We start from the raw sequence: 24,117 nt of genomic DNA, 5'->3' as shown, positions 1-24,117 counted from the left end.
ACATTAATAGATTATTATATAATTAACACATTGTGTTTATTATATAATGAGATGGAAACTATATAAGTATATAGTTATAATTTGTTTTTGAGGGAAATCCTTATCAAAATCTATAAATATAACATTAAGCTTTTAGTTTAATGAAATCTTATGACTAATAAATGCTCTGTGTAAACAATTAGTATTTTAAGGTTTGTGAAACATATAGTATTCCCAGTGATATCATTTTAATAGGTTAAGGTCTCTAGAGAACTTGAATCTATAAAGTAGCACGTATTCATCAGGTCTTAAATGGATGATCATAACACTTAAATTTGTGAAGTCTCATATGCATTCTAATTGGGCATGCCAAAAAATAATTTTAGCACATAATGAAAAATGAATTCACAGAAAAGGAGAACTGAAGTGGCCATAGTTTGTTAAAACATCCTTTTGACATGAATTTATGAAAACAACCAAAAACATTCTAAAACAATGATCATTGACATAGGTATATGAATTAGGTAAACTCAGTTTAGAAGAAAAGGGTAGAAAGTTAATCTCTAGTCCTTGCAGATGTGAGAAAGGCTTATTGAGGCTGAAGAGCCAAAAGTGAGCTCTCCCTCCCTCCCTCCCTCCCTCCCTCTCTCCCTCTTTCCCTCCCTCCCTCTTTCTCTCCCTCCCTCCCTCCCTCTCCCCTAGGTGAGTAGCTGAGAAGGGAGTGTCTTTTTTTTTTTTTAATTGTGTCCCAGGCCACTTCCCAGGAGATAACTTGGAGGCCACAACTTTGCCACATCAGGTCAGCTCACCCTTCCTTAGTAGGCCAGTTAAAAGAGCCAAATACAAAGTGGGAAGCAGGAAAAGAACATTGCCCAATGTGGTCACATCAGGAAAGGGGGCAAAGAGACCCAGCAAACCCCACAAGTCCATCTGGAGGGTGCTGAAGTGAGATCACAGTTTAAGTAGAGGGCCAAGATAACCTGCCCCTGAGCAGCCCAGGTTCAAGTGTGGTCACGTCATCACTGATTAGTCATCACTTGGCTTCCGTCTCATTCTGGAAGGCCGTTTGACAGTTGTGAGAAGTGTTTGAAACCCTTTGGGAGAGACACATTTTCTCTCTTGCTTGTGCCCTTTCCTCTTCCAGGGGTCAGATTTCTGGGAAGTTCCCATCTTTAGGGTCCATTATTTCGACAATCTGATAGTTTGATTGAGAGACACAAGTGTCTCTTTAGAATATCTTTATTTCTGCCAGACCAGTTACATGGTGTGTGTGTGTGTGTGTGTGTGTGTGTGTGTGTGTGTGTGTGTGTGAGAGAGAGAGAGAGAGAGAGAGAGAGAGAGAGAGAGAGAGAGAGAGAGAGAGAGAGAGAGATTGGGCTTTACAGTGATGTTCCCCAGAAAAAGCCATGTGTTGTTACATATGACCCAGAAGCAGAATATAGAAGGCTCTAGAAAACATCTGTTTCTGGTGTTAGTGGTATTCAAACATTTATTGGGTTCGTGGTTAGGAAAACAGAAGCAATGGCACACAGAAGCCATATTTAGCAGGACTGATGAGTCAAAAGACAGGTGGGGCAACTCACCAACAATGCTTGAAGGGGCGTGTCTCAGGATAGACCTCTGGGAATGCTGGGGAGGGCTCAGTCACAGCCTAGCTCACTTGGCTTTGAGGCTGAATTTTAGGACTTGTTTGTATCCTAAAGACACTTTAATGGGAGCATGGGTGTTGAAAGGAAAAATGTTGCTCAAGGGAAACTGTAGGATGGAGGAGATAAAGAGACAAGGCCAGAGAAAGGGGAGAGTAGGGAGTTATTTCAGAACTCATCGTTAGTTTTGATGTCAACGCGTTGAAAGTTTTTAATTAATTTTTTTACTTTAGCATCTAACTTAACTCACACGCAGTTTTCCCAAAGAGTTCTTTTTTATTATGAATGACAATTTCATCAGTTTTGGTTTGTTTGTTTGTTTTTTCAGATCATTTTACATTTAATTAAGGAAGGTTGTCTATTTTGATTCTTTTTTTATTATTATTTTTAAATTTTATTTCATCACCTAGGACTTTGTCAAGGATGTACAATAAACCAGTTTGGGGGAAGTAAACGTTTCTTTTCATTTTTCCAAATATACATATATTCCTTTTCACCTGAAAATTTGCCTGTCTGTCTATACTAGCTAGCGGATTTGTATTTTGAGTCAGTTTTATGAGCTGCTTTGGGGAATGATTTTCTCAGCTTCACACTGAGATCATCTCCTCCCACTGGATCGTGGGATTACCCTTCCGTGGTTACGCAATCACCAGGGTGCTCAGTACCCTGGGTGACCAATCCTTTATACGTCTGCTCCAGGAATGGGGTATGTTTATTGTTTTCCCTTATGGGGCTGTTGCCTGTCATGGGATGTTCCTTTTGACACCTTCACACTTGTGGGAGTGAACAAGTGCCTCTGAAATTCCTACACTAACAGCTTGGCAATGGCAAGGTCACAGGAGAATCAGCAAAAACCAAGCAGAATTATGCTTAGGCCAAATAAATGATAATAAACCAAAGCATTTCAAAGACAAGGAAAACCAAGGCAAACACAATAAAAACCAAAATGCTTTCAAAGTTCCAAAAGTGAACAAACCCCAAGTGCCTTGGGAGATCCAAAAGCAAGCAAGCAAAAACACAAAACTAAAGCAAACGTTTCGCCCAAATGCTTTTACAGCCAACAAACTAGGTAACTTTAAACCAGTGCTTCTCAACCTTCCTAACGTGGAGACCCTTTAATACAGATTCCTCTTGTTGTGGTGACCCCACCAACATAAAGTTATTTTCGTTGCTATTTCATAACTGTAATTTTGCTACTGTTAGGAGTCGTACTGCAAATATCTAATGGGTAGGATATCTGACATGTGACCCCTGTGAAAGGGTTGTTCGAGCCCCAAACCCAGGGAGTTGTGAGATGTCTATCAAATTAGGACAATTAACTAGCTCGGAGGAAGCACCATGGACCATGGACCAAGTCAAGGGAGATCTGGAGCCCTGGAAAGGACTCTCCAGCAACTCCCCTGAGGAAGTAACACTGGATGGCCCGAGTTCAACGGGCCCATGTGGGTATCTGACTTCCAGCTAGGTGATTCTTTCGGTGAAAAGTCCATCATTCTCGGAGCCCCATATCATAGCCCAGCACTGTAACTGTTGGTGTAAAATCCACAGCTCTTTTCTGAAAAGAGTAAGAAAGTTTCTTCTGGACTGTGGCCTGGGAACACAGATTCAGGTTATCCCAGATTCCATATGGTGATGTGGAAACCATTTCACAAACATTTTATAATTTTTACAGGAAAAAAAGAAAGTCATAAATTGAGGCAAGTTTAAAATACACTGGTGGGTACTCCAGAGAGGCAGGTACAGAATACTGGGGGAAGCTTTACTATAAGGCCAAGATGTACTCTGATGACATTCTTAGCTTTCGGGTTGGTGGAAGCTAGTGGTCTGCTAAGTTAATAGATTCCAAAAGGTGTCTATACATTAGTCACAAAATGTTAGTTCATTAGTTCAGACACAGAGGTGGGCAGGGAATCACTCTTCTGGAGGGTTAGAACTGTCCCAGGATAAGGTAACGAGCCTCTAGGCCTGCAACATCCCAGTCTATCCCCAGTGCTGACATTCTATCAGTCAGACCTGCAGACACAGCTTCTTTCCAGGAATTCTTTCTCACAATAGACTTATTATATACTCCCAGTGTTTCAGGCAACAATGTCAATTTCAACTTAAAATGAATCATTCTCTCCCCGTGTGCTAAGTATAAATACTGTATTTTATTTAAATACAAAATGAGTTTTGGAGTAAGTTTAATAATCACCCTTTTGGGGCTAAGAAAATGAATCCCAGAGAGATGAATTGACTTATAGGTATAGGGTACCCAACTCATTCTGGTTTCCTTGGGAGTGCCCATTGAAAAAATGTCTTGAGTTCAGTCTATGCCCTCAGTCTTGGGCAAGCTTAGACAGCTGACAGGTGGCAACTTATAGAGCAGAAATTTAGAATGGTTTTTCCTTCCCCCCAAACCCACTAAAAGCAGCCAAACATATTGGAACATTAAATAAGCTTATTATACTGCTCAATGATTGTGTGTGGGGAGAGGACTGTGTGTTCGTGTATGTGTGCATGTGGAATGTATATGTATATCTGTAGGTGCATGTGTGCAGGGGTGGGTGGGTAGGGGTTGTGTGTTTGTGTGTTTGTGTGTGCACGTGGAGTGTGTATGTGTATCTGTAGGTGTATGTGGAGGGGTAGAGGCTGTGTGTTTGTGTGTATGTGCATGCGGAATGTGTACGTGTGTGGGTCCTTCCTCAGTAGCCATCCATCTTGTTTTTGAGACATGGTTTCTCACTGGGACATGGAGCTTAGTGATTTGGCTAGGCTGGCGGGCCAGCGAGCCCGGGATCTCCCGGTCTGTGCTGTGCCAGCCTTGGGACTACAGGTGTGTTCCAGCTCTTCACACAGGCTGGGGGGGTGCCAGAATACCGGTCCTCCTGTCTGTGTGACAAGCTCTTTACTGGCTGAGCCATCCCCAGTCCCTCGGCAGCACTTGAAGTTCAAATATTTTACTTAAACTTCCTAGATTTTGTTATAACCTTACCTGAATTGTTTTGAGGGAAGAACACCCACCAATAATGTTTTCATCATATACTGTTGAGAAAACTTATAAAAATTATGAAAATACACGTGTAGGGGTGCATGTTTCTCCTTCTGGTTCAATGGCTCGGTATGACACTGTCAAATTCTGTTACTATTTTTTTTTTTTTTTTTTTTTTGGTTTTTTGAGACAGGGTTTCTCTGTGTAGCTTTGCGCCTTTCCTGGATCTCGCGCTGTAGATCAGGCTGGCCTCGAACTCACAGAGATCCGCCTGCCTCTGCCTCACGAGTGCTGGGATTAAAGGCGTGCGCCACCACCGCCCGGCAAATTCTGTTACTATTTAAGACTTTGATATTGTTTGCCACAAACAATTTCTTGTCTGACGTTGCATTAAAATATTCTGTCCCAATCCCAGGTTCACTGTCATGGCCAGCAGGTGAGGAGCAGCAGGCACTTACAGTGAGTTGATGGAGAACGATATTTCAAGAGAAATGTCAAGTATAGAGTCGTTTTGTGGCAGAGGCGAGGGCCTTATTTTCCTTATCCTAGGGTATTCTAATTTTATCTTAAAACTCAAGAAGTATTGCCTTCTTAACTGAGTAGCCTCGCCCCAAGAACACATGAACTGCTTCAAATGTGTCTCTGCTTTTTGGTGGGGCTGATTCTCTCCGCCTCAGGCCTAAGATACAAGGCCAGAGAAAAAAACATACTGTTATTGGATCCACCCCAGGCACTTCTGACTGTGGTTCCCCTGCAGAGGGCGCTGTGGAGCCCCGGGAGCCTCTAAAAGGAGGCTGTAAGTCAGGGCTCTATCAGTTGCCCATCACTTCTTGCCTTTCACCGGCTGTAGGACTGTTATGAAATAATTGACTTTGGTTTTTGGCTTCAGAGCGGCGATGCATCTATTATGCTCGGTTTAGCTCTCTGATCTCAGACCAGTGCCAGATAGGTCCAGGCTCTTCTGCCCTGTGGGTGCCTACAAAATCTAGACAATTTTCCCCCAGGTATTTTGGCATGGTCACAGCTTCTGTGAAACTGTTTTCCCCTGTAGGTCTAAGGGGACCACAGAAGGAGTTGCTGTGGCTTTCTGGAAAGGGAGGGTGTCTATGCCAATTCTCTCAAACAAGTTTTGACATTTCTTCTGAAATGTCATCCTCTGTTGATTCCCTGCAAGTGTTGGCTGCTCCAGGCCTTCCCTGCTGGCAATGACTGTGGAACAGGAAAGGTGGCATAATAAAGGAGCTGTGACCCTGAAGGTCGGGGGAGGCTTCTGTCGGAAGCAGCTTTTCTTAGTAAGTTGTGTGAGCACGTAACACCTCTCGCGCCCAGCGAAGGCTGTCTAGTTCCCACCCAGTGGACACCTGCTGCTGGACTATTCTTGCTGGCCTGACTGGAGAAATCAGTAGTCCTGATCTCTTTGAATTTCCACCTCTGCTCTCCAGGATCCAGGTATAAGATGAAAGCTTTCGGTTTTGCCTTTGGTCTGTTCTTCGCTGTGGGTTTTCTCCTCTGGACTCCTTTGACTGGGCTCAAGACTCTGCATTTGGGAAGCTGTGTGATCAACTCAAACCTCCAGGCAATACAAAAGGAATTTTCTGAGATTCGGGATAGTGTGGTATGTAAAGGAGGGATCCAGCTTTCCCCTCTGTCTGTCCTCTTCCCCCTCTGTCTGTCTGTCTTCCCAAGGTATCCCTGACAGCATGTTAATGAAAACAGGCCAGATGGAGAGAGACTCCAGTCCTGGACAGTGTATTTCCAAGAGATGCCTATACTGAATAGTTTAGAAATGCCTCTCATTGGACCTGAGTGGGGAAGAGATCAATGGTTTTCATATCCAAGACCCTGGTGGCAGTCAATGATCTGTCTTTTCCTGTTTAGCAAGCTGAAGATGAAAACATAGACCTCCGAATCTTAAGGACAACTGAGTCTCTGCAAGAAACAAAGGTATGGACTTCATCTGGGGGGGTTCTGGGAGGGCAAAGCCAGAGCTTCTCCACCAGGCCTGGTCTTGTCTTCCCTTTTTCCATGAATACACTTGTCATATCTTTTTTGCAGCATTCGGATAGGTGCTGTTTCCTCCGACATTTGGTGAGACTCTATCTGGACAGGGTATTCAAGTTCTACCAGACCCCTGACCATCGCATCCTCCGAAAGACCAGCAGCCTCGCCAATTCTTTTCTTCTCATCAAGAAGGAACTCGCGATCTGTGTGAGTAAAGGTCTCGGGGGCAGGGCTTGAGCCCCTTAGCAACCAAGCTCTTTTTCCTATTCTATTGACTGGGTAGAGAAATCGAATCTAACACTACTAAACAAAACAAAACACCAAACAAAACCAGTGTTGAACTATGTAACTATTTAGAAATACTTTGCTTTATTGAATACATGCTCCATTCAAAAAGCATTTTTAAAACTTTGAAGAAATATAAAATGCTGGCTGTTTGATGTTTAGGATTATTATCTAGTATCCATGAAACTAGCTTTCTGTTTTTCCTGTGGTAATGTACTCTACAACCTTGCTAGGACATCTTGTGCTCAGGTGGTCAGTCAACAGGTCACTGGACTTGATCTTGGGTTGTGATGGGACCTTAGAATTGCATTCTTTCCATGGGGCTTAGGTTTGCTCTGGAGCCTCCTAGACAGGAGCTGGGGCAGGAAGTCAGTGGAGCTCACAAACTAGAAATTCCTTCGGCACTACCTCTTTCTAAAAAGACTTAGTGAGATCCATATTGGAAACTGAAAAACTGGCCTATTTGCCTATCTGATGGTTAGTTAAATGATCCCAAATGATGAACCATGAAAAGACTTTCCTACAGAAATGTAGGAAGTGACTATTCACAGGATTATAGGTAAAACAGATTTCTCAGCTTATGCCAAGCCAGGGCAGAAAAGTCAAATTTTAAAGTAAAATTACAACCGGAGAGATGACTCAGTAGTTAAAGAGTACTGGGCACTCTTGCAGAGGACCTAAGTTTGGTTCCCACCAACCACATGGTGGCTTACAATATTCTGTTAACTCCAGTCCCAGATCTGATGCCCTCTTCTGGTCTCCATTGGCACTGCATGAATGTGGCACACATATACACATGCAGGCAAAATTCTATATACACTAAAAGGTAAAAATAAAACTTATCATCCTTTGGGTCTTTTTCAGCATTCCCGTATGGCATGCCATTGTGGGGAAGAAGTAATGAAGAAATACAACCAGATTCTGAGTCACTTCACAGAGGTATGTACTATTTTTGTATGGATTGTGGTAGCTGTGTTTTTGGAACTGAGACTGTAGATAAGTGGGAGGTATATTCATGTTGGAAAAATCAGGTTAATAGTTCTCTATGGTTCCAGGGACCATCCCAGGTTCTAGAAGGATACTATCTCTACATGGCCTACCAGTGAAGAAAGAATCTCTATCCAGAGACACCTGGATCTTCCAAGGGGCATAGATGAGAAACAATAGTTTTCCAGTATGCACACACATGCATACCTTCACAAGCACTCACCTGAAATATCATACATACCCATCTATGTGTTTCTCACATTGATACTTTTCCACAACTGCCAAGAAATTCTGAGTCAACTCCTCGCTGACTTCCTCCTCCTCCAGGATTCAGCCTAGGCATCACCTCCAGGAAGGTAGCAGATGCTTCTCCCAGAGTTGTCTACCTCTTGCCATGATGTGGGGACTCCTATCACTTATTATTCACCATCCTGCATTTCAGTTGCTATTCCTGCCCATCTCCCTTCCCCAACCAAGAATTCCTTATGGGCAAGGATTGTCCATTCACTTCTGAACTGGTCCAGTGCTTGACATGTCAATATTTATCAGATCTAAGTATACATAGTAGGGAACACAGACAACACAGACACAGACACGCAGAGAGACATACACATACATGTACAATTCTTGAGGAAAACAGCCTTATTTTCATCCATGTGAGTCAAGTTCTCTCTGGGCTGCAGCTAGAGTTTTCTGTCTGGCCCACAGTCAGGACAAATCTCTCTCACCCGCCAGTCCCACAGCTGCTCAGACCCAACCAAGTAAACACAGAGACTTATATTGCTTACAAACTGTATGGCCGTGGCAGGCTTCTTGCTAACTGTTCTTACAGCTTAAATTAACCCATTTCCATTAATCTATACCTTGCCACATGGCTTGTGGCTTACCGGCATCTTCACATGCTGTTTCTCATTATGGCGGCTGGCAGTGTCTCTCTGACTCAGCCTTCCACTTCCCAGCTTTATTCTCCTCCTTGTCCCGCCTACACTTCCTGCCTAGCCAATGGCCAATCAGTGTTTTATTTATTGACTAATCAGCAACACATTTGCCATACAGAGCATCCCACAGCACTGGGCCTCCATTGCCTGTGTAGTAAGTCCAGGGTAGTGGACTCATAGTTTTCCTTCCTCCTGTGGATATTTGAGATGCTGTCACCTCTTTACATCTCTTCATTTGAAAAGAATGCTCTTGTCAGTATCCCGGCTGAGCTGCCAACAGGAGGGAGGACTGTCCCTGGGCAGATGTCTCTGATCCCATGCATCTATTCTTCTTTCAGCTTGAACTTCAGGCAGCGGCAGTAAAGGCGCTGGGGGAACTCGGCATTCTCCTGAGGTGGATGGAGGAGATGATGTAGATGAAAATGACGAGGCTGCTGAGAACACTCCTGCCCAAGAGTCCCAGTCCTCAGCACCGCAAAGACATGGCCCCAGAGGCTACTGAGAACATTGCTACCCAAGAGTGTCTGTCCTTAGTACCATGAAGACATGACCTCAAACCACCACCTCTTTGTCATATAATTTAGTGCTGGTCACAGTGTATATTATTTATGTATTATTGATTTCCTTATGTGGATGTCTTTGTGTGTCCCCAGTATTACCTTATACTGTTAATTTTGTAAAATTTTCTGTAATGTCTTTTCTAATGAGAGCTATATTTATTCATTAATATATGTATTTATTTTCTACTGTACTTCTATTTATTTTATATTTAAACACAAGACCTTAAAAAGATTATATTTATAACCTGTCAAGAACAGGTGATGTATTTTCATATAATAAATAAATAAACAAGCCCTTTAAATTCCAGAAGAGTGGCTAAAGGAGTTAGTGTTTAATTGAGGGCATACTTACTACTGAAGCCCAACGAGACACGTGAGCCAATGGCTTCTTGGTATGAATTTTGGAAGAATCCACCAGATAGGACAGATTTAGGTGTCTTACAATTACTGAACATTCCAACCCAACTTCCCAGTCTCCTATGTATATATCTTCTGACTCTGAAGTCCTTGGCGCATATGTATTTCTACAAATAAAGTTTTCTTTGTGTAATATCTGCCTGAAGTTGAAAGTACTCCTAGAAAGGAACACTGTTGAGGGTGAGCTTGAATCTCAGTTTCACTCAGGATCCTCTGGCTCCCTGGGAAGGAAGAGGCGTGAGAATCTGGGCTTCTTACTCTTGTGATCCATCTCCAGCTCCATGTCTTAATTCACTGCCACCTCCAATCCTGTGATTGACCTCAGTGAATGACAGGCGGAGGGAGGGTCTTGAGCCTTCCTGGTCTCGGCTCACCGGCTCTGAGCGCTGTTCTCCTGGCACCTCTGTTTTCTTTCTTCACGTGGTTCGTTACACTCTCGTACCAGGCACTTTAACTGTGACACTGATTGCAGTGGGCACAGGTTCTATGGTATTGCTCCAGAGTCTTCCCACGGAAGGGTGTGAGCCATCTCCCGAGGCCCTCCCATTTGGATTTTCTCCAGTCATGCAGGCTAATTTGTTGCTGGATCAAGTCTTGGTCTTTCGGTCTTTGTTTAACCAAAATGTTTTTTTTTCCAGGTGCTCTTTCCTGGTCCCAGGAGCCGGCTTCTGGCCTGGCACGGTCCCGTCTTCCTTTCCCCTCCATCAGAACCGTGTCCCCTAGCCTTGTACTGTTCAGCTTCCCCGGCCAGCTTGGCTCCTTTACCATTGCCTCTTTTTATTGCCCCCAATTTCTGCTTTGACAGACTTTTAAGAATTAAAATTTTTAATATAAGTAACTATAGGTGTAATTCTGAATGGTTTTATTAAATAAGAAACACAGAGCCAAATGCAGAGTTAAAAGCCAAAGAGGTCAGAGCAGCAGCCAAGAGCTAAGACGAAGACCGCCTTTTTACCCCTCACTGTCGCTGTCGTCCTTCCCCTCAGAAAGAGACCTACTTCCTGTGTGTCTGTCTTTTTATTGACTTTCTGTTCTGCCTTCTCATTGGTTGTAAACCCAACCACATGACCTCCTCGTCGCTGCCTGTCTATATAGACCTCCAGGTCTCTATGGTTGGTATTGAGATTACAGGTGTGTGTCTCCATGCTGGTGGTATCCTTGAACACACAGAGATCTGCCTGTCATGTGATCGGGATTAAGGGCATGTGTTACCACTGCCAGACTTCTGCTATGGCTTGCTATTAGCTCTGACCCCCAGGCACTTTTATTTATTAACATACAAATAAAATCACATTTCAGCACAAATAAAATATCACCATAAGTAACAACTGCCCAAGAGAGAAAAATAGGAAAAATAGAGCTAAATATGAAGAAGAAAATTAAAATCACCCTTCTCACAACCATAGAAAACAATTTTTAAATATTCAGTCTCTCTCACTCTCCATCCCCGCCCCCTCTTCCTCTTCCTCCCTTTCTTGATTGAGTTTAAACCGAGACTGAATCCTCGTTCTTGAGGGACACACCGACTTCTTCACCAGGTTCTTCGCGTGGTTGTACTTGACTTACACGGTACAAATGAGAAATTCAGCAGCGGGTAATCCAACCACACTAGGGTTTGAGGGAGAACTCTGGGAAGGTGGGTTCCTGGAGGACGTATACTAATGAAGGGTCCACAGTGGTTCTCAACAGCTGCAACCGAGGAATCAGTACCCCCGCCCTCATTCTCAGTTCTTCTTTCTGCTGTTGCAGATGAGAGCAGCCATGGTCTGAAAATATTGGGTTGCAAATTCTAAAAGCAAATGATCTGTAACTTTAAAATGACTTTTATTATAATGTGTTGCGACTGCTGCTAGTCTTTTATGGTGCTTAATTTATACATTAAGCTTTATCATAGGGGGGTATGTGTGGGTATGTATGTATATATAGAGGAAAATGTAATGTCAAGTCTTCCGTGTCTGAGGGTTTTGTACATGCAGATTCAACCAGTTGTGGATAAAAAATTTTTTGAAAAAAAAATCACATCTGTATTGAACCTGCATAGACTTTTTTCATCTTCATTTTTTTAATAGTACAGTCTCCAAGCTATGCACATGGTTTTTATATCATATTAAATATTACAAGTAACTAAAGATGGCTAAGGTCCACAGGAGAATGTGCAGGTTGTGTGTAAGTACTATGCCATTTTATATAAGGGAGTTGAACATCCATGGAGTTGAAGATCCTTGGGGAGAGAGGGCAACCTGGAAAACAGTCTCCCACAAAAACTGAAAACCCTGTATAAAGGTCATAATAGCCGGGCGGTGGTGGCGCACGCCTTTAATCCCAGCACTCAGGAGGCAGAGCCAGGCGGATCTCTGTGAGTTCAAGGCCAGCCTGGTCTACAGAGTAAGTTCTAGGACAGGCTCCAAAACTACACAGAGAAACCCTGTCTCGAAAAAACAAAAACAGAAACAAACAAACAAACAAACAAAAAGGTCATAATAATTGTAGCTTCCGTCATCCAACAGAGGGCTTAGAATGTGTTCCGCAAGAATACAGGGAGGGGGCTACTCTAACTAAAATGAGTGCTGTCGTTAAGTACTTATGACATGGGAGGCACTGTATTGGGAACTTCACATACATTGTGTTACTTACCCCTTAGGGTAGGCTGGTGAGGAAGGCAGTCTCATTACCATCTACAAACGAAGATGCCTCCAGAGATGCTCACAGGCGGCAGAACCAACGCTTGTATAGGCAGCCTGATTCCTGCAGCCCAAGTTCACACGGCCACTTGTGATGGGAGTAAAGTACAGCCTCAGGCAGGAGGTAGAGGAACCACATCCCCTCTCTGTTTTAGTCTCTGGTGAGAAATTGATATACAAATGGCAGGCAGACCATACATAAAAACAGAACTCGGACCCATAGTCTGCGGCAGCCACCCCAGGAAACCAGCTCAGTGTCTACAGTTCCCAGCCTGAGGAGCCAGTCTACGGTTAACTTTTAGTCAGATTTGCTGCTATCTAGATTGCTTTCCCTCTCCAGCAACAAGTTCAGGAAACAATGGCTCTTGTAAGCAATTGGCTCCAAATGCCCAATTTATTAATAACTGACCAAGAAATCCCAATACACAATCCCTAATCAGCCTCACAGGATGCCCTAGTTAGGCCTAGATCCCTATAGCTTCCCCGGGCCAACACCTCTAACCAGAGTGCATCTGATGGCGTCCATTTTGTCCACAACAAACCTCCCCACACCTCTGCCCGCTCTGGAGTCTCTGCTAAAACTCAGGTGATGGGAGCAAGCTCTCCCTGTCTTCACCTGGTAGTTCGCTTTGTTGTTGTTGGAAATATTTCTACCTTGCTTTCTTAAAGTGAAAGTAGTAATATAGGTGGTTCTGGGTTTGTTTCCAGACACTGGATTCTACCACGTCTCAGGGCATCAGAAGAGTCTGCTGCCATGGCTCCCTTTCATAGCCCAAAGGAATCTGTCTGGTTCAGCACCTGAGTGAGTGTATATGATCGGGCAGGTCAAAGGGATGGCCCGTTCTCTGGATGCCTGGAAGCCTGGGCTAGTTTTCCCTCTGGTGAGAGATGGGCTCCTTTTCAGAAAGCATGGTATCCCACGCCTAGGAAGGAGGGCCAGAGATTGGAGACACGAACAATAGAAAGGACCTGCTCTGTGCTTTGTTTCCGCCCTGACTTTGGGGCAGCCCGATTCCTCTATTTTCAGAGTCAGGCCTTTCCGGCATAATTCACTCTGACTTGTGTGTGTCCTCCTCCATGTAGACGGACAAGATTTTCATTTCCTCACTGGAACCTTCAGTTCCTAGAGAGACAGACTGTGTGTTTTTTTCCTCAGGTGTTGAATCTTCCCCACTCCACCCACCTTAGCATACCTCAATCCTGTACTGTCAACAACCATTGAGTCCAAACGTGAGAGAGGGGACAGGGTTTGAAAAAAAAAATTAAGATGTCAAAAAGAAACCCGAATTCAGCAATGTTTTGTTTGTGGACCAGCTTGGTCTCTGCTAGAGAGCCCACTTTGCTTGGCAGACAGGGTTTCGCTCACGGCAGGGTGCACAGAAAAGAGCCGGGTGGCAGCCGCTCCATGTTTCCCTGGAAGGCCAGGAGAGCGCAGGCGGCACACTCACCCCAACTCTCATGGTAGCTGTGAGTCAACACTTACCGGGAAAAGGAAGAGGCAGCGCTCAGAGGTCAGGAGGCCATGAGTCAGGAGAGCCCTAATACCTCTCAGAGCATGTTCTCTGTCTTATTAAACATTAGAACTCATCGCAGAGAACGTGCAGATCAGTTCAGATAGCAGTTGAGTTTCAGCGAGGGAAAGTGACTTGTCCAAGGTTGTACAGAAAGTTGTGGCAGAGCTGGCGCTAAAATTAAAGTCCTTCTGCTTCCAGTAAACTTAACCGCAACTCATTCAAGAATGAATTAAAGTCATCTAGAGTGGAAACAAAGATTCTCTGCATTCGTAGAAGACATTCTTATCTAGGTTGAACTGGCCAATGAAATCAGTCAAAAGTCGCTAGTGTAAGAAGTCTTGGGAAGATGGCTGAATATAAAAAGCACATACACAACCCGACTATATTTTCCCATTTCAACAACACATTGATGGAACCTGAAACTTAAAAAAAAAAATACTAATTACAATAAAAATACAAAAACTTGAAATAGTTGAAGATAAGTTAGAGATTTGAAAGAACAGGGCTAGAGCGACAGCTCAGTGGTTAAGAATACATGCTGCTCTTGCTGAGCACTAGGTTCAATTCCCGGAGTGTAAGTTGGGTGGGTGGCTCATGAGTGCCTGTAACTGTTGCTGGAGAGCTTCTCTCCAGGTCCCACCAAGCCCCGCAGTCCCACAACCCACGTATAAAATAATCACTCAGACGTTTATATTACTTATAAACTGTATGGCCGTGGCAGGCTTCTTGCTAACTGTTCTTACATCTTAAATTAATCCATTTCTATAAATCTATACCTTGCCACGTGGCTCGTGGCTTGCTGGCATCTTTACATGCTGCTTGTCCTGGCGGTGGCTGGCAGTGTCTCTCCCTCCTTCTTCCTGTTCCCTCTATTCTCCTCTCTGTTAGTCCCGCCTATACTTCCTGCCTGGCCACTGGCCAATCAGTGTTTATTTATACAGAGCGATATCCACAGCATGTAACTCTAGCATGAGGGCGTCTGCTGCCTTCTTTTGCCCTCTTCGGGCACTGCACTCAGGGTTGTACAAATTCACACACACACAAACACACACACACACACACACACACACACACACACACACACAAAATTAAATTAAAATTAAAATAATGGGGCTGGAGAGAAAGCTCAGCGGTTTAGAGTGCTTACTACTCTTGCAGAGGACCTGGGATCAGTTACCAGCACCCACGTGGGAGCTCACAACCACCTGCAACCCCAATTCCAAGGGATCTGATGCCTTCTTCTGGCCCTCAAGGGCTCCTGCACACATGTGGTACACATAAACTCACACAAGCAAACATATACACATAAAATAAATAAATAAATAAATAAATAAATAAATAAATAAATCTTTAAAGAACTTTTAAGTTCGAAGGATCTATTTTTTTCATCTTTCTATGTGTGGTATACATGCATGTGAGTGTGCGTGTCTGCAAGTATGTGAGCTCATATATGTGGGGGTGTGTTTGCACGTATGTGGAGACCCCAGGCTGATATTGGGAATCTTCCTCATTTGCTCCTCACTTTGTTCTTTGAGGCAGGATCTCTCAGTTAAACTGGAACTTGCTGGTATGGTGGCTTGTCTCACTAGCCAGCTTGCTCTGGGGATCCCGTGTCTACCTTCCCAGGCTGGAATTATAGATGGGAAGCCACACCCACTGGGCATTTTGTGGGTTCTGGGGATCTGAACTCCAATCTTCAAGCTTTTATGGCAAATGCTTCAGCTGCTGAGCTCTCTTTCAAGCACTGAAAATTGCACTGAAATCTGTAAACAATTGTGGGGAAGAAACGGAAATGCAGAGTAATGGAGAACTATGCCATATTCATGAGTGAAAGACTCAGTATCATTAAGATGTCAAAAATTCCCAGGTTGACTTATAGAGTTCAATATAGTTACAGTAAAAATTCTGTAAGTCTCCTTTAGATAGAATGAAAAAAATCAGCCAGGCAGTGGTGGCACACGCCTTTAGTCCCAGCACTTGGGAGGCAGAGGCAGGAGGATCTCTGTGAGCCTGAGGCCAGCCTGGGCTACAAGCAAGTTCTAGGACATCTTGGGCTGCACAGAGAAACTCTGTATCAAAAACGAAAAAACAAACAAACAACAGAAAACTTGCTATGAAACAAAACAGAACAGATCGTAATTGTATGAAATATTGGAATTTGAAAAGAAGAAAATGATATGATTAATACTCTCTGACCTCTAACTTATGCAAAATGCTAACAAATGAGACAATGTGAAACTAATGAGAGGCTAGACAGACAGAGCGTGAAGACAGACTAGAAAGTCAGGGAAAGGCCTGTACATGGACAGACAATTAATTTTCAACAAATATATGGAGGCATAGAACAGCCATCTTAAGAAATGGTGCTACAATAATGGTGGCATAGGCCTTTAATCCCAGCATTTGAGGCAAGAGGTTAACCAGTTCAATCTAACCTGAGCTAGGGCATGAGACCCTGTTTTTAAAAAATAGATAGATGATAGATAGGTAAATAGATAGGTAGATAGATAGATAGATAGACAGACAGATAGGTAGATAGGTAGATAGGTAGATAGGTAGATAGACAGATAGGTAGTCTATCCCAAGTGTTTAGAGGCTGTGAAAGAGCAGAAATGACCCTATTGCTATGGGGGTGTGAAGGGGATAACTGACTATCCATACAGAAAAAAACTTAGATTTCTATTTCATTCATTAAAACTTCAGTCACAATGGACTATAGCTCTAAGTGTACAACCTACAACTGTAAACCTTGTTAAATGAAACATGGGCATTTTGAAAACCTTTGTGGACTTTGAATTACTTAGATATGCTTAGATATGACAGCTAAAGGACAACAGGAAAGAACACGTCTGTAATCTGGATGGCATCAAAGGTTTTCTTAAAAGGGCTGCTTATTAAGAGCCATCATAAGAAAATGAAAAGAAAATCCATTGTCCAGAGAGCATATTTGAAAGCACCTCTATCTGAAAGAACTTACGTCCTAGAAATACAGAATAGTTAAAAGTTGATGATAAGAAAACAGTGCAATAAAAATTAGGTGAAAGATTTGAACAAAACCCAAAAGAGATAGATAGATGCCAGAAGGGCGCATGCAAGAGGCGCTCGCCATTGTTTCCATTTGCGTAAATGAAAAGTTAAACCACGGTGAGAAAGCAGAGACATCACTCCCATAAAACAGAGTTAAAAAGATTGTCTAAACTGGGTACAGTGCCATAGGCCTGCAATCCCAGCATCTGAAGGTTGAGGTAAGAGGGCAGCCAGGCCACCCTAGCATGAGCTACAGTGTGAGACCCTGTGTAAGAGAGATGGGAGGAAGGGAGGGAGGGAGGAAGGGAGGAAGCAAGAAAGGAAGAATAGTAAAGTATATTAAACTTATTAAGTATGTAGCAAGCAAAAGTAAAAGTATAATTAACAAATAGCAGATAGAAAGAAGCAATAGACAAGGAAACATCATCCAATTCATGGCTTACAACATTCAGCAGAGAAACTGGAGTAGCCCAAGTGAGAGGGCGGACAAAAGGTAAGTGGGAGCTTTCCAAACACCCAGAACCAGGAGGAGAGTCTGAGAGTCCTCATGAACAGAGTCCTGGGTAGGGATCCTCTCTGGCTTCCTGCTTCCAGCTCCCCCTGTAGGGCATTTTATATCGTGGGACAAACCTTAGTAACCCCTGCTCGCAGTGTTTACCTTTGAGCAGTTCTCCGGGACACAGTGTTTTCACCCTAAGACTGTTTGAGCTTCTCTCTTCTCTCCTTGTAACAGAGTTAGGGGGCCAGCCTGCCCCAGGACATCACTCAAAGTAAAGATGCTGGAGTCTGGGACAAAGGGGCCCTCCTCGCTCCTGGAGTCTGTTTTCAACAAGCTTAGACAGCAGGTGATAAGCTACCAGTATAGTGCACATTACAGGCGCTTTCTTAAAAGTCAAGCAAACCCCTTCCACATGGCCAATCCCCCACTTTCTAGGTATTTATCCAAGAGAAAACAGAGTGCGTGTCTGTGCAAAGACTCACACCTGATTGTTTATTTTAGCTTCATTTCTAATCACTAATTATCAGAAACAACCTACATGCTCACCCATAAATGAATGGCGGAGCTGTGGGGTATGTGTGTGTTATCTTGATGGCGGTGAAGGTCCTGCAGGGTCCTATGTCAACTTATCACACTGTATGCTTTAAATATGTGCAGTGTGTTACATGCCAATCATAGGCCAGTAAAACTGTGGGAAACAGCTGGGGTCAAGGTGACAATCTGAAGGTACCGTGGGGACAACAGACAGGCAGGCGTAGCTCCAGGACCAGGATTTGAAAGAGGGAAACCCAGAGAACTGAGCCTAGCACTGGGGGACCACTCCTTCCATAGGGATGTAGTTTAAACTCACAGAAGTTAGCACAATTTTAGGAGACTGAGAAGCTATGTAGAACTTTCCAAGAATGGGCAGAACTGAGAAAACAAATATTATGTACTCAGAGCCCACTGAAGAAGAGCCCTAACAACTTCCTGCCTGGGGTCAGGAGACCACCCTGAAGACCTTTGCCCCCCATCTCCTGACCTCCAGAGGCAAATACAAATTTGCTGTGGAAGAAAATCAAGCTGAGCTTAAATTTTATCTCTGTGAGCCTGCAAGATGGCTTAGTGGGTTAAGAAGATGCTGGTCGCCGGGCGGTGGTGGCGCATGCCTTTAATCCCAGCACTCGGGAGGCAGAGCCAGGTGGATCTCTGTGAGTTCGAGGCCAGCCTGGGCTACCAAGTGAGTTCCAGGAGAGGCGCAAAGCTACACAGAGAAACCCTGTCTCGAAAAACCAAAAAAAAAAGAAGATGCTTGTCACCAAGCCTAAAGACCTGAGTTCGAGCTGGGCAGCGGTGGCACATGCCTTTAATCCTGGCATTCAGGAGGCAGAGGCAGGTGGATCTCTGTGAGTTCAAGGCCAGCCTGGTTTACAGAGCAAGATCCAGGACAGGCACCAAAAACTATGCAGAGAAACCCTGTCTCGAAAAACCAAAAAAAAAAAGAAAAAAAAATCTGAGTTCAAAACTCACATGGTGGAAGGAGAGAAACAACTCCTATAAGCTGTCCTTTGACCTCCACATACATGTCAACATGTGCATGCACACATATGTACACACATTACACACATACACACATTAAATTAAAAATATATATCTATGTCTATATCTATCTATATACATATATCTCTATCTATCTATCTATCTATCTATCTATCTATCTATCTATCTATCTATCTTTGAGACCTTCCAAATATGAAGAGTGGATCTCCAATAGGGATAACCAATATACTATGAGATAAAAATAGTGTGATTTAAAGAAGAGGTAGAAAAGACATGGAGAGAGTGTAGTTATCAGATATATAATCTTCAAAGGAACTGTAACAAATACGTACAAGAAAATGAAATACAAGATTGTTTCATAGAATAATCTGGAACTACAAAAATGAACAGACTGAAAACCTAGAATTAAAATAATTCAAAACTTTAAAGTTCAATGGATGAAACTGAACTGCAGATTAGGTATAAATATAGAGAAAATAAATGGACAAGGACATAGGTTGAAGAAAATATCTAGAAAGGAACAGAAAACAGAAAAAAATCATATCAAAGACTTCGTCTTTGAAGATTAAGGTTGTCCTGGGCTCCTCCATGCTTCCATCAACCATTTCTGTGGGTAAAGCACATACCCCCAGTGAACCAGTCCAATACCACATGACAGAGGTCCCTGAAGGAAAGACAAGAGAGTCTGGGGAAGAAGCAACATTTCTAGAGATGATGAACCAATAATTCCCAAAGCTGCCTAAAGGCATATATTAGCATTTCAATGTGAACCCCCCTCAACCACCCCCCCCCCCACAGGCTCATGTGAAATGTTCGGTCCAGCTGTTGGCACTGTTGTTTGGAGAGCTGGTGGGAGGTTTAGGAGGTGGGGCCTACCTACAGGAGATAGACCACTGGGGTAGGTCTTTAGTCCTACCGTGTCTCCCTCTCTGACTCTTACCATACCTAGTAACTCGGAGAACCAGGGATTCAGTCACAGTGCGACTTCATGGTCTGTGTGTTTTCCATGCCCTGTACTGTCTCCTCTATGCCTGGAGACCTAGGATTCATTCCAGGTGGTTCCTGTTTTAGCTCTGAGTTTAGGATAGTAACTAAACCTTGCTTTGACTTCTGAATCCAAACAGACAGAGATAACTTATCTGAACCATCTCCCAGGGCTTCAGTGACTATCACATTATAGATGTATTTTGTAAAGTGTTTCATAACTGCTGGCTTCTTGGAGTAGAGCAGAGAGTCCCACCCAACTTCCTAACCTTGCCAGGGGAAGAAGGCAACACTGACTGAGACTGTCAGTTACTTCCATATGCAACCAGAGAACTTGAACTCTGTCCTACCTATAGTTCAGATACCTGCAGACACAGACACAGCTCGTAGAGTGAAAGGGGCCTTAACGACAGCCTTTGTCCTTAAAGATGAATTACTGTGAAAGAGACATGAGTCAGGCATGGTGGTCTTGATCCAGTAATAGGAACCAATGCCATGGTTACTGCCTGTCACAGTCACTGCTCCATTGCTGTGAAGGGAGACAGCATGATAAGGGCAACTCTTATGAAGGAAAGTGTAGTTGGAAAGTTTCTCCATTCACGCCTGGCCCTGAGGCCCACAGCTGCTCATAAAATAATCATTCAGAGGCTTATATTAGTTACCAGTTGTATCGTCTATGGCAGGCTTCTTGTTAGCTAGCTTTTATAACTTAACCCATTTCTATTAGTCTATAAGCTGCCACATGGCCATGGCATTACTAGTCTCCTGGCATCTTGCTGCTCCTTCCACGGAGGCAGCTGGCATCTCCCCTTCCTCTCCTTTCTTCTCTCCATATATCTGCTTGGATTTCTGCCTGCCTCTAAGCTGCCCTGCCATAGGCCAATGCAGCTTTATTTATCAACCAATCAGAGCAACACATATTCACAGCATACAGAAAGATATCCCACAGCAAGAAGGCATTTAAATTGGGGGCTTGCTTACAATTTGGAGGCTTAGACCATTATCATCATGATAGGGGGCATGGTAGCATGCATGGCACTGAGTAGTAGCTGAGAGCTAAGTCTTGGTCTATAGGAAAAGAGGAAGAGACAGAGACAGAGACAGAGAGAGACAGAGGCAGACAGACAGACAGAGAGATAGAGACAGAGGGTGTGAGTTTTTGAAAACCACAAAGCCCCCCTCCACAGTGACACATTTCCTCCAACAAGGCCATACTTCCTAACCCTTCTAATTCTATCAAAGAGTTCACTCCCTAGTGACTAAGCATTCAAATATATGAGCCTAAGGGATAGCCATTCTTATTCAAACCACCACACCAATCCCAACCCCACGCTACCACATGTGGGTGCTGAGTATAAATGGGGAAAGCTGGTTCACTGACCTCTGAAACACTGAGCCCACATTAGGTGTGACTATGACTTTGTGACATTTTAGAGGAGGAGCAGGTGAGAAGCTGGAGAGTGCAGCTCCTTTTGCACCATCACTGGAGCAGCAAATGGAACTTGCAATAGCTGGTTGCACTGGCCCTGAAGCACAGGCAGGCTCATGGATGTATGAGGGTCACACCTTTGGGAATTCTCCAGGAAATTCTGCATGAGCCTGCAGTATTTAAAAGAATAGATAGGTAGGACCACAGAAACTGGAAATTTTTCATTTCTAATTTAAAAAATCTCTCTCTCTCTCTCTCTCTCTCTCTCTCTCTCTCTCTCTCTCTCTCTCTGTGTTGATGGAGCTAAGCCTTTATTATCATCCAATGCCTCTTCAAGTAGGTCCCTTTTGTTACTCTTCGCATGAACAAAAGGCATCTTCTGTGTATCAGCTTGCAGTCTTCCTTCCTTCGTATGCTGTGAAGCTGTTGTACTCACTGTGTGACCCTAACTGAACAGCACAGGCAATTGTTAGACTCCAAAGCAGTCAGCATCATGTTATGTGACCTCAAGCTGTTGAATGTACCACTAGGCACTGTGATCCAGGAGAGACCAGTGCTTGCCATTAAAGGAAGAACTGAGAATCTCTGATGCTGGTGGCCATGTCAGAAGAGCAGCATGTGGCAAGTGAAGTTCAAGGTGTCAGCACTCTAGGAGGAGACTCTCTGATGGGTCAACCTTAGTTGGGCAAGGCCCCAAGACCGCAGACCCTGGAATGTCCTTTGCTTCTGCTGTGCCTTTACATGTTTGGTGTGCCTGTCTTTCTCTGGTAGCTGGCATGGTGTGATTGGGTGTGGCGAGATCCCCACTGCCTGTGATGTAGTGTGTTTATCTCATGGAAACATCCTGTTCTACTGGGCATTTTTATCTGTGGATTAGGAAGATGATTTCTTCCTAAGATGTACTGTCTAATTGATAATAATAATGTTAGTTTATACAGAGTTTTGATGAATAAAAATAAATACAAAGAAGCTTCACACAGCTACAACACATGAGTTTCTATTGAGGAGCCGTGTAGACTGTAGCTCAGGTTAATGATTAAGAAAAACAATTGTGTCCCAGTAGCCCAGCTAGCTTAAATTCTTTTAACCTTAATGTTAGGAGATGTGTTCACAGGTTTTGGAGTGCATCATAGCTGAAATAAAGCTTTGAAAATAACTTAAAGTTAGACTAAGATGTTTGTGTCAAATAGCTTTGAGGTTAAAAAAAATTAAAGAAGATAATCTAAAGCTTTAGAAAGGCACATAGTTGAATGTGGAACTCTTTAAGGTCAGGGAACAAGAACAAAGCAGTCTAATTATTACTAGCTGATACACCTTTCTTGCTAGGATTGGCTGATGACCAAAGGTAAAGATTAATTTCTTATACTCATTTTTGCTCACAATCTCCTGATATAGAAACTATTGATGAGTGGGTATGTACCCTAAAGATTTAAAGTAGAGCTGATTGATTCTTTTTCATATATAAAAGTTTAGGTTTGTGGTTCCTTTAAGATTCCTTGTAAGATTACCTTTCAAGATAAGTAATAAAGTGATTGGCCCTTTCTTTGTAACTGCAAAATACAGCCTGTTAGTAAAAGACCTGACTGAGAAGAATACCTTGCTTGCTCACACACACATAGTTAATCTCTAACAAGTTGCCTGGGTATGAGTGTATGCGGGTTCTTGGAATAATTTGTTTTTCACTTGTAGTAAGTAAAATGTTTAGTCATATAAGGGAGATGAAAAAACCATATTTTTACCTGTATTCATTGTAACTATTCACTTGAAAAACAGAATGTAACCACATTGTAATTCCTATATTGCCTGAAAGATTTTGCTGGGGTCTATAAGCTGTAAGAGAAAGAATAGAGATAGAATTAGAGAGAGTTAAAATGTACAAGAAGGAAAACTCCAAGAATGAGAGAGTTAAAATGAGTTAGAAGAAAAATATCAAGAACAAGAGCATTAGAAGGACCTAGAAGGGAATCATCAAGAGTCAAGATAGAGTTAGAAGAGAAACATCAAGAATGGAAGAAGGAAATCATCTGGAAAATAAAGAATAGAGAATGCAAAAGAAGAATAAATGAAAGGTCTGAAGGAAACCATCAAGAGAAAGAGTGAGTGTCATTTTTCCTTACCCCCTCAGATAAAAAACGTCTTGTATGTGCCAATGCCACAGATTCCCTTCAAGCCCTGGGCAGCAATACTCTGACTCACAACAATTTATGTTAATAGCATACAGAAATACAGGTTTACCTACAACAGACGCCCAATCCATTGTCTTAGCAGTCTATTGCATTGTCTATAGCAATCTGAATTCTTTTCCCACTGGCCCAGTTGAAATCCATCTAGATGCTTTAGAAGTGTTTCTAACCTTCTCCTCTCTGACATCCCTTCTGCATTAGTCAGTTTAGGGCAGCTTTGCTCTGCAGAAGCCATCCCTAACCTTGTTAAGTAGCTTATTCCAACAAAGCCATGTCTTATTTTTCTTATCCATGTGACAGATATTGGCACGGGAGGCTGACTTGTTTTGAATACTCAGGACTCAGGATGAGGAAGTACAGGATACCAACTCTGTAAGAGTAGGGATGAGACATCAGGGGACTTGTGCATTGGCTTCAGCTGGAATGGTACACATTTCCAGTATTTCATTGGTCTCACTGTCATGCCGCCATATCTAA

At 43.2% G+C, this 24,117-nt stretch overlaps 1 protein-coding gene across 2 annotated transcripts; it reads left to right on the top strand.

Moving 5' to 3' along the window:
* Positions 1-6,052: 6,052 nt before the first annotated feature.
* Il20 (interleukin 20) lies at positions 6,053-9,223 on the top strand. Of its 2 annotated transcripts, XM_052736549.1 has the most exons (5): positions 6,053-6,211; positions 6,475-6,540; positions 6,652-6,804; positions 7,747-7,821; positions 9,146-9,223. In XM_052736549.1, exons 1-5 carry the CDS (start codon positions 6,053-6,055, stop codon positions 9,221-9,223), a joined length of 531 nt encoding a protein of 176 aa, XP_052592509.1. The 2 variants fall into 2 exon arrangements, with proteins under 2 accessions (XP_052592509.1, XP_052592511.1); XM_052736551.1 differs by lacking the exon at positions 6,475-6,540.
* The last annotated feature ends 14,894 nt before the right edge of the window (positions 9,224-24,117 follow it).

The sequence above is a fragment of the Peromyscus californicus genome, unplaced genomic scaffold (assembly GCF_007827085.1).
Source record: "Peromyscus californicus insignis strain IS unplaced genomic scaffold, ASM782708v3 Scaffold_14__1_contigs__length_90479793_seg_2, whole genome shotgun sequence".
In the NCBI taxonomy this organism is placed as follows: Eukaryota; Metazoa; Chordata; class Mammalia; order Rodentia; family Cricetidae; genus Peromyscus; species Peromyscus californicus.
Note: the sequence above shows the minus strand (reverse complement) of the source record. Positions and strands in the feature narration are given on the sequence as shown.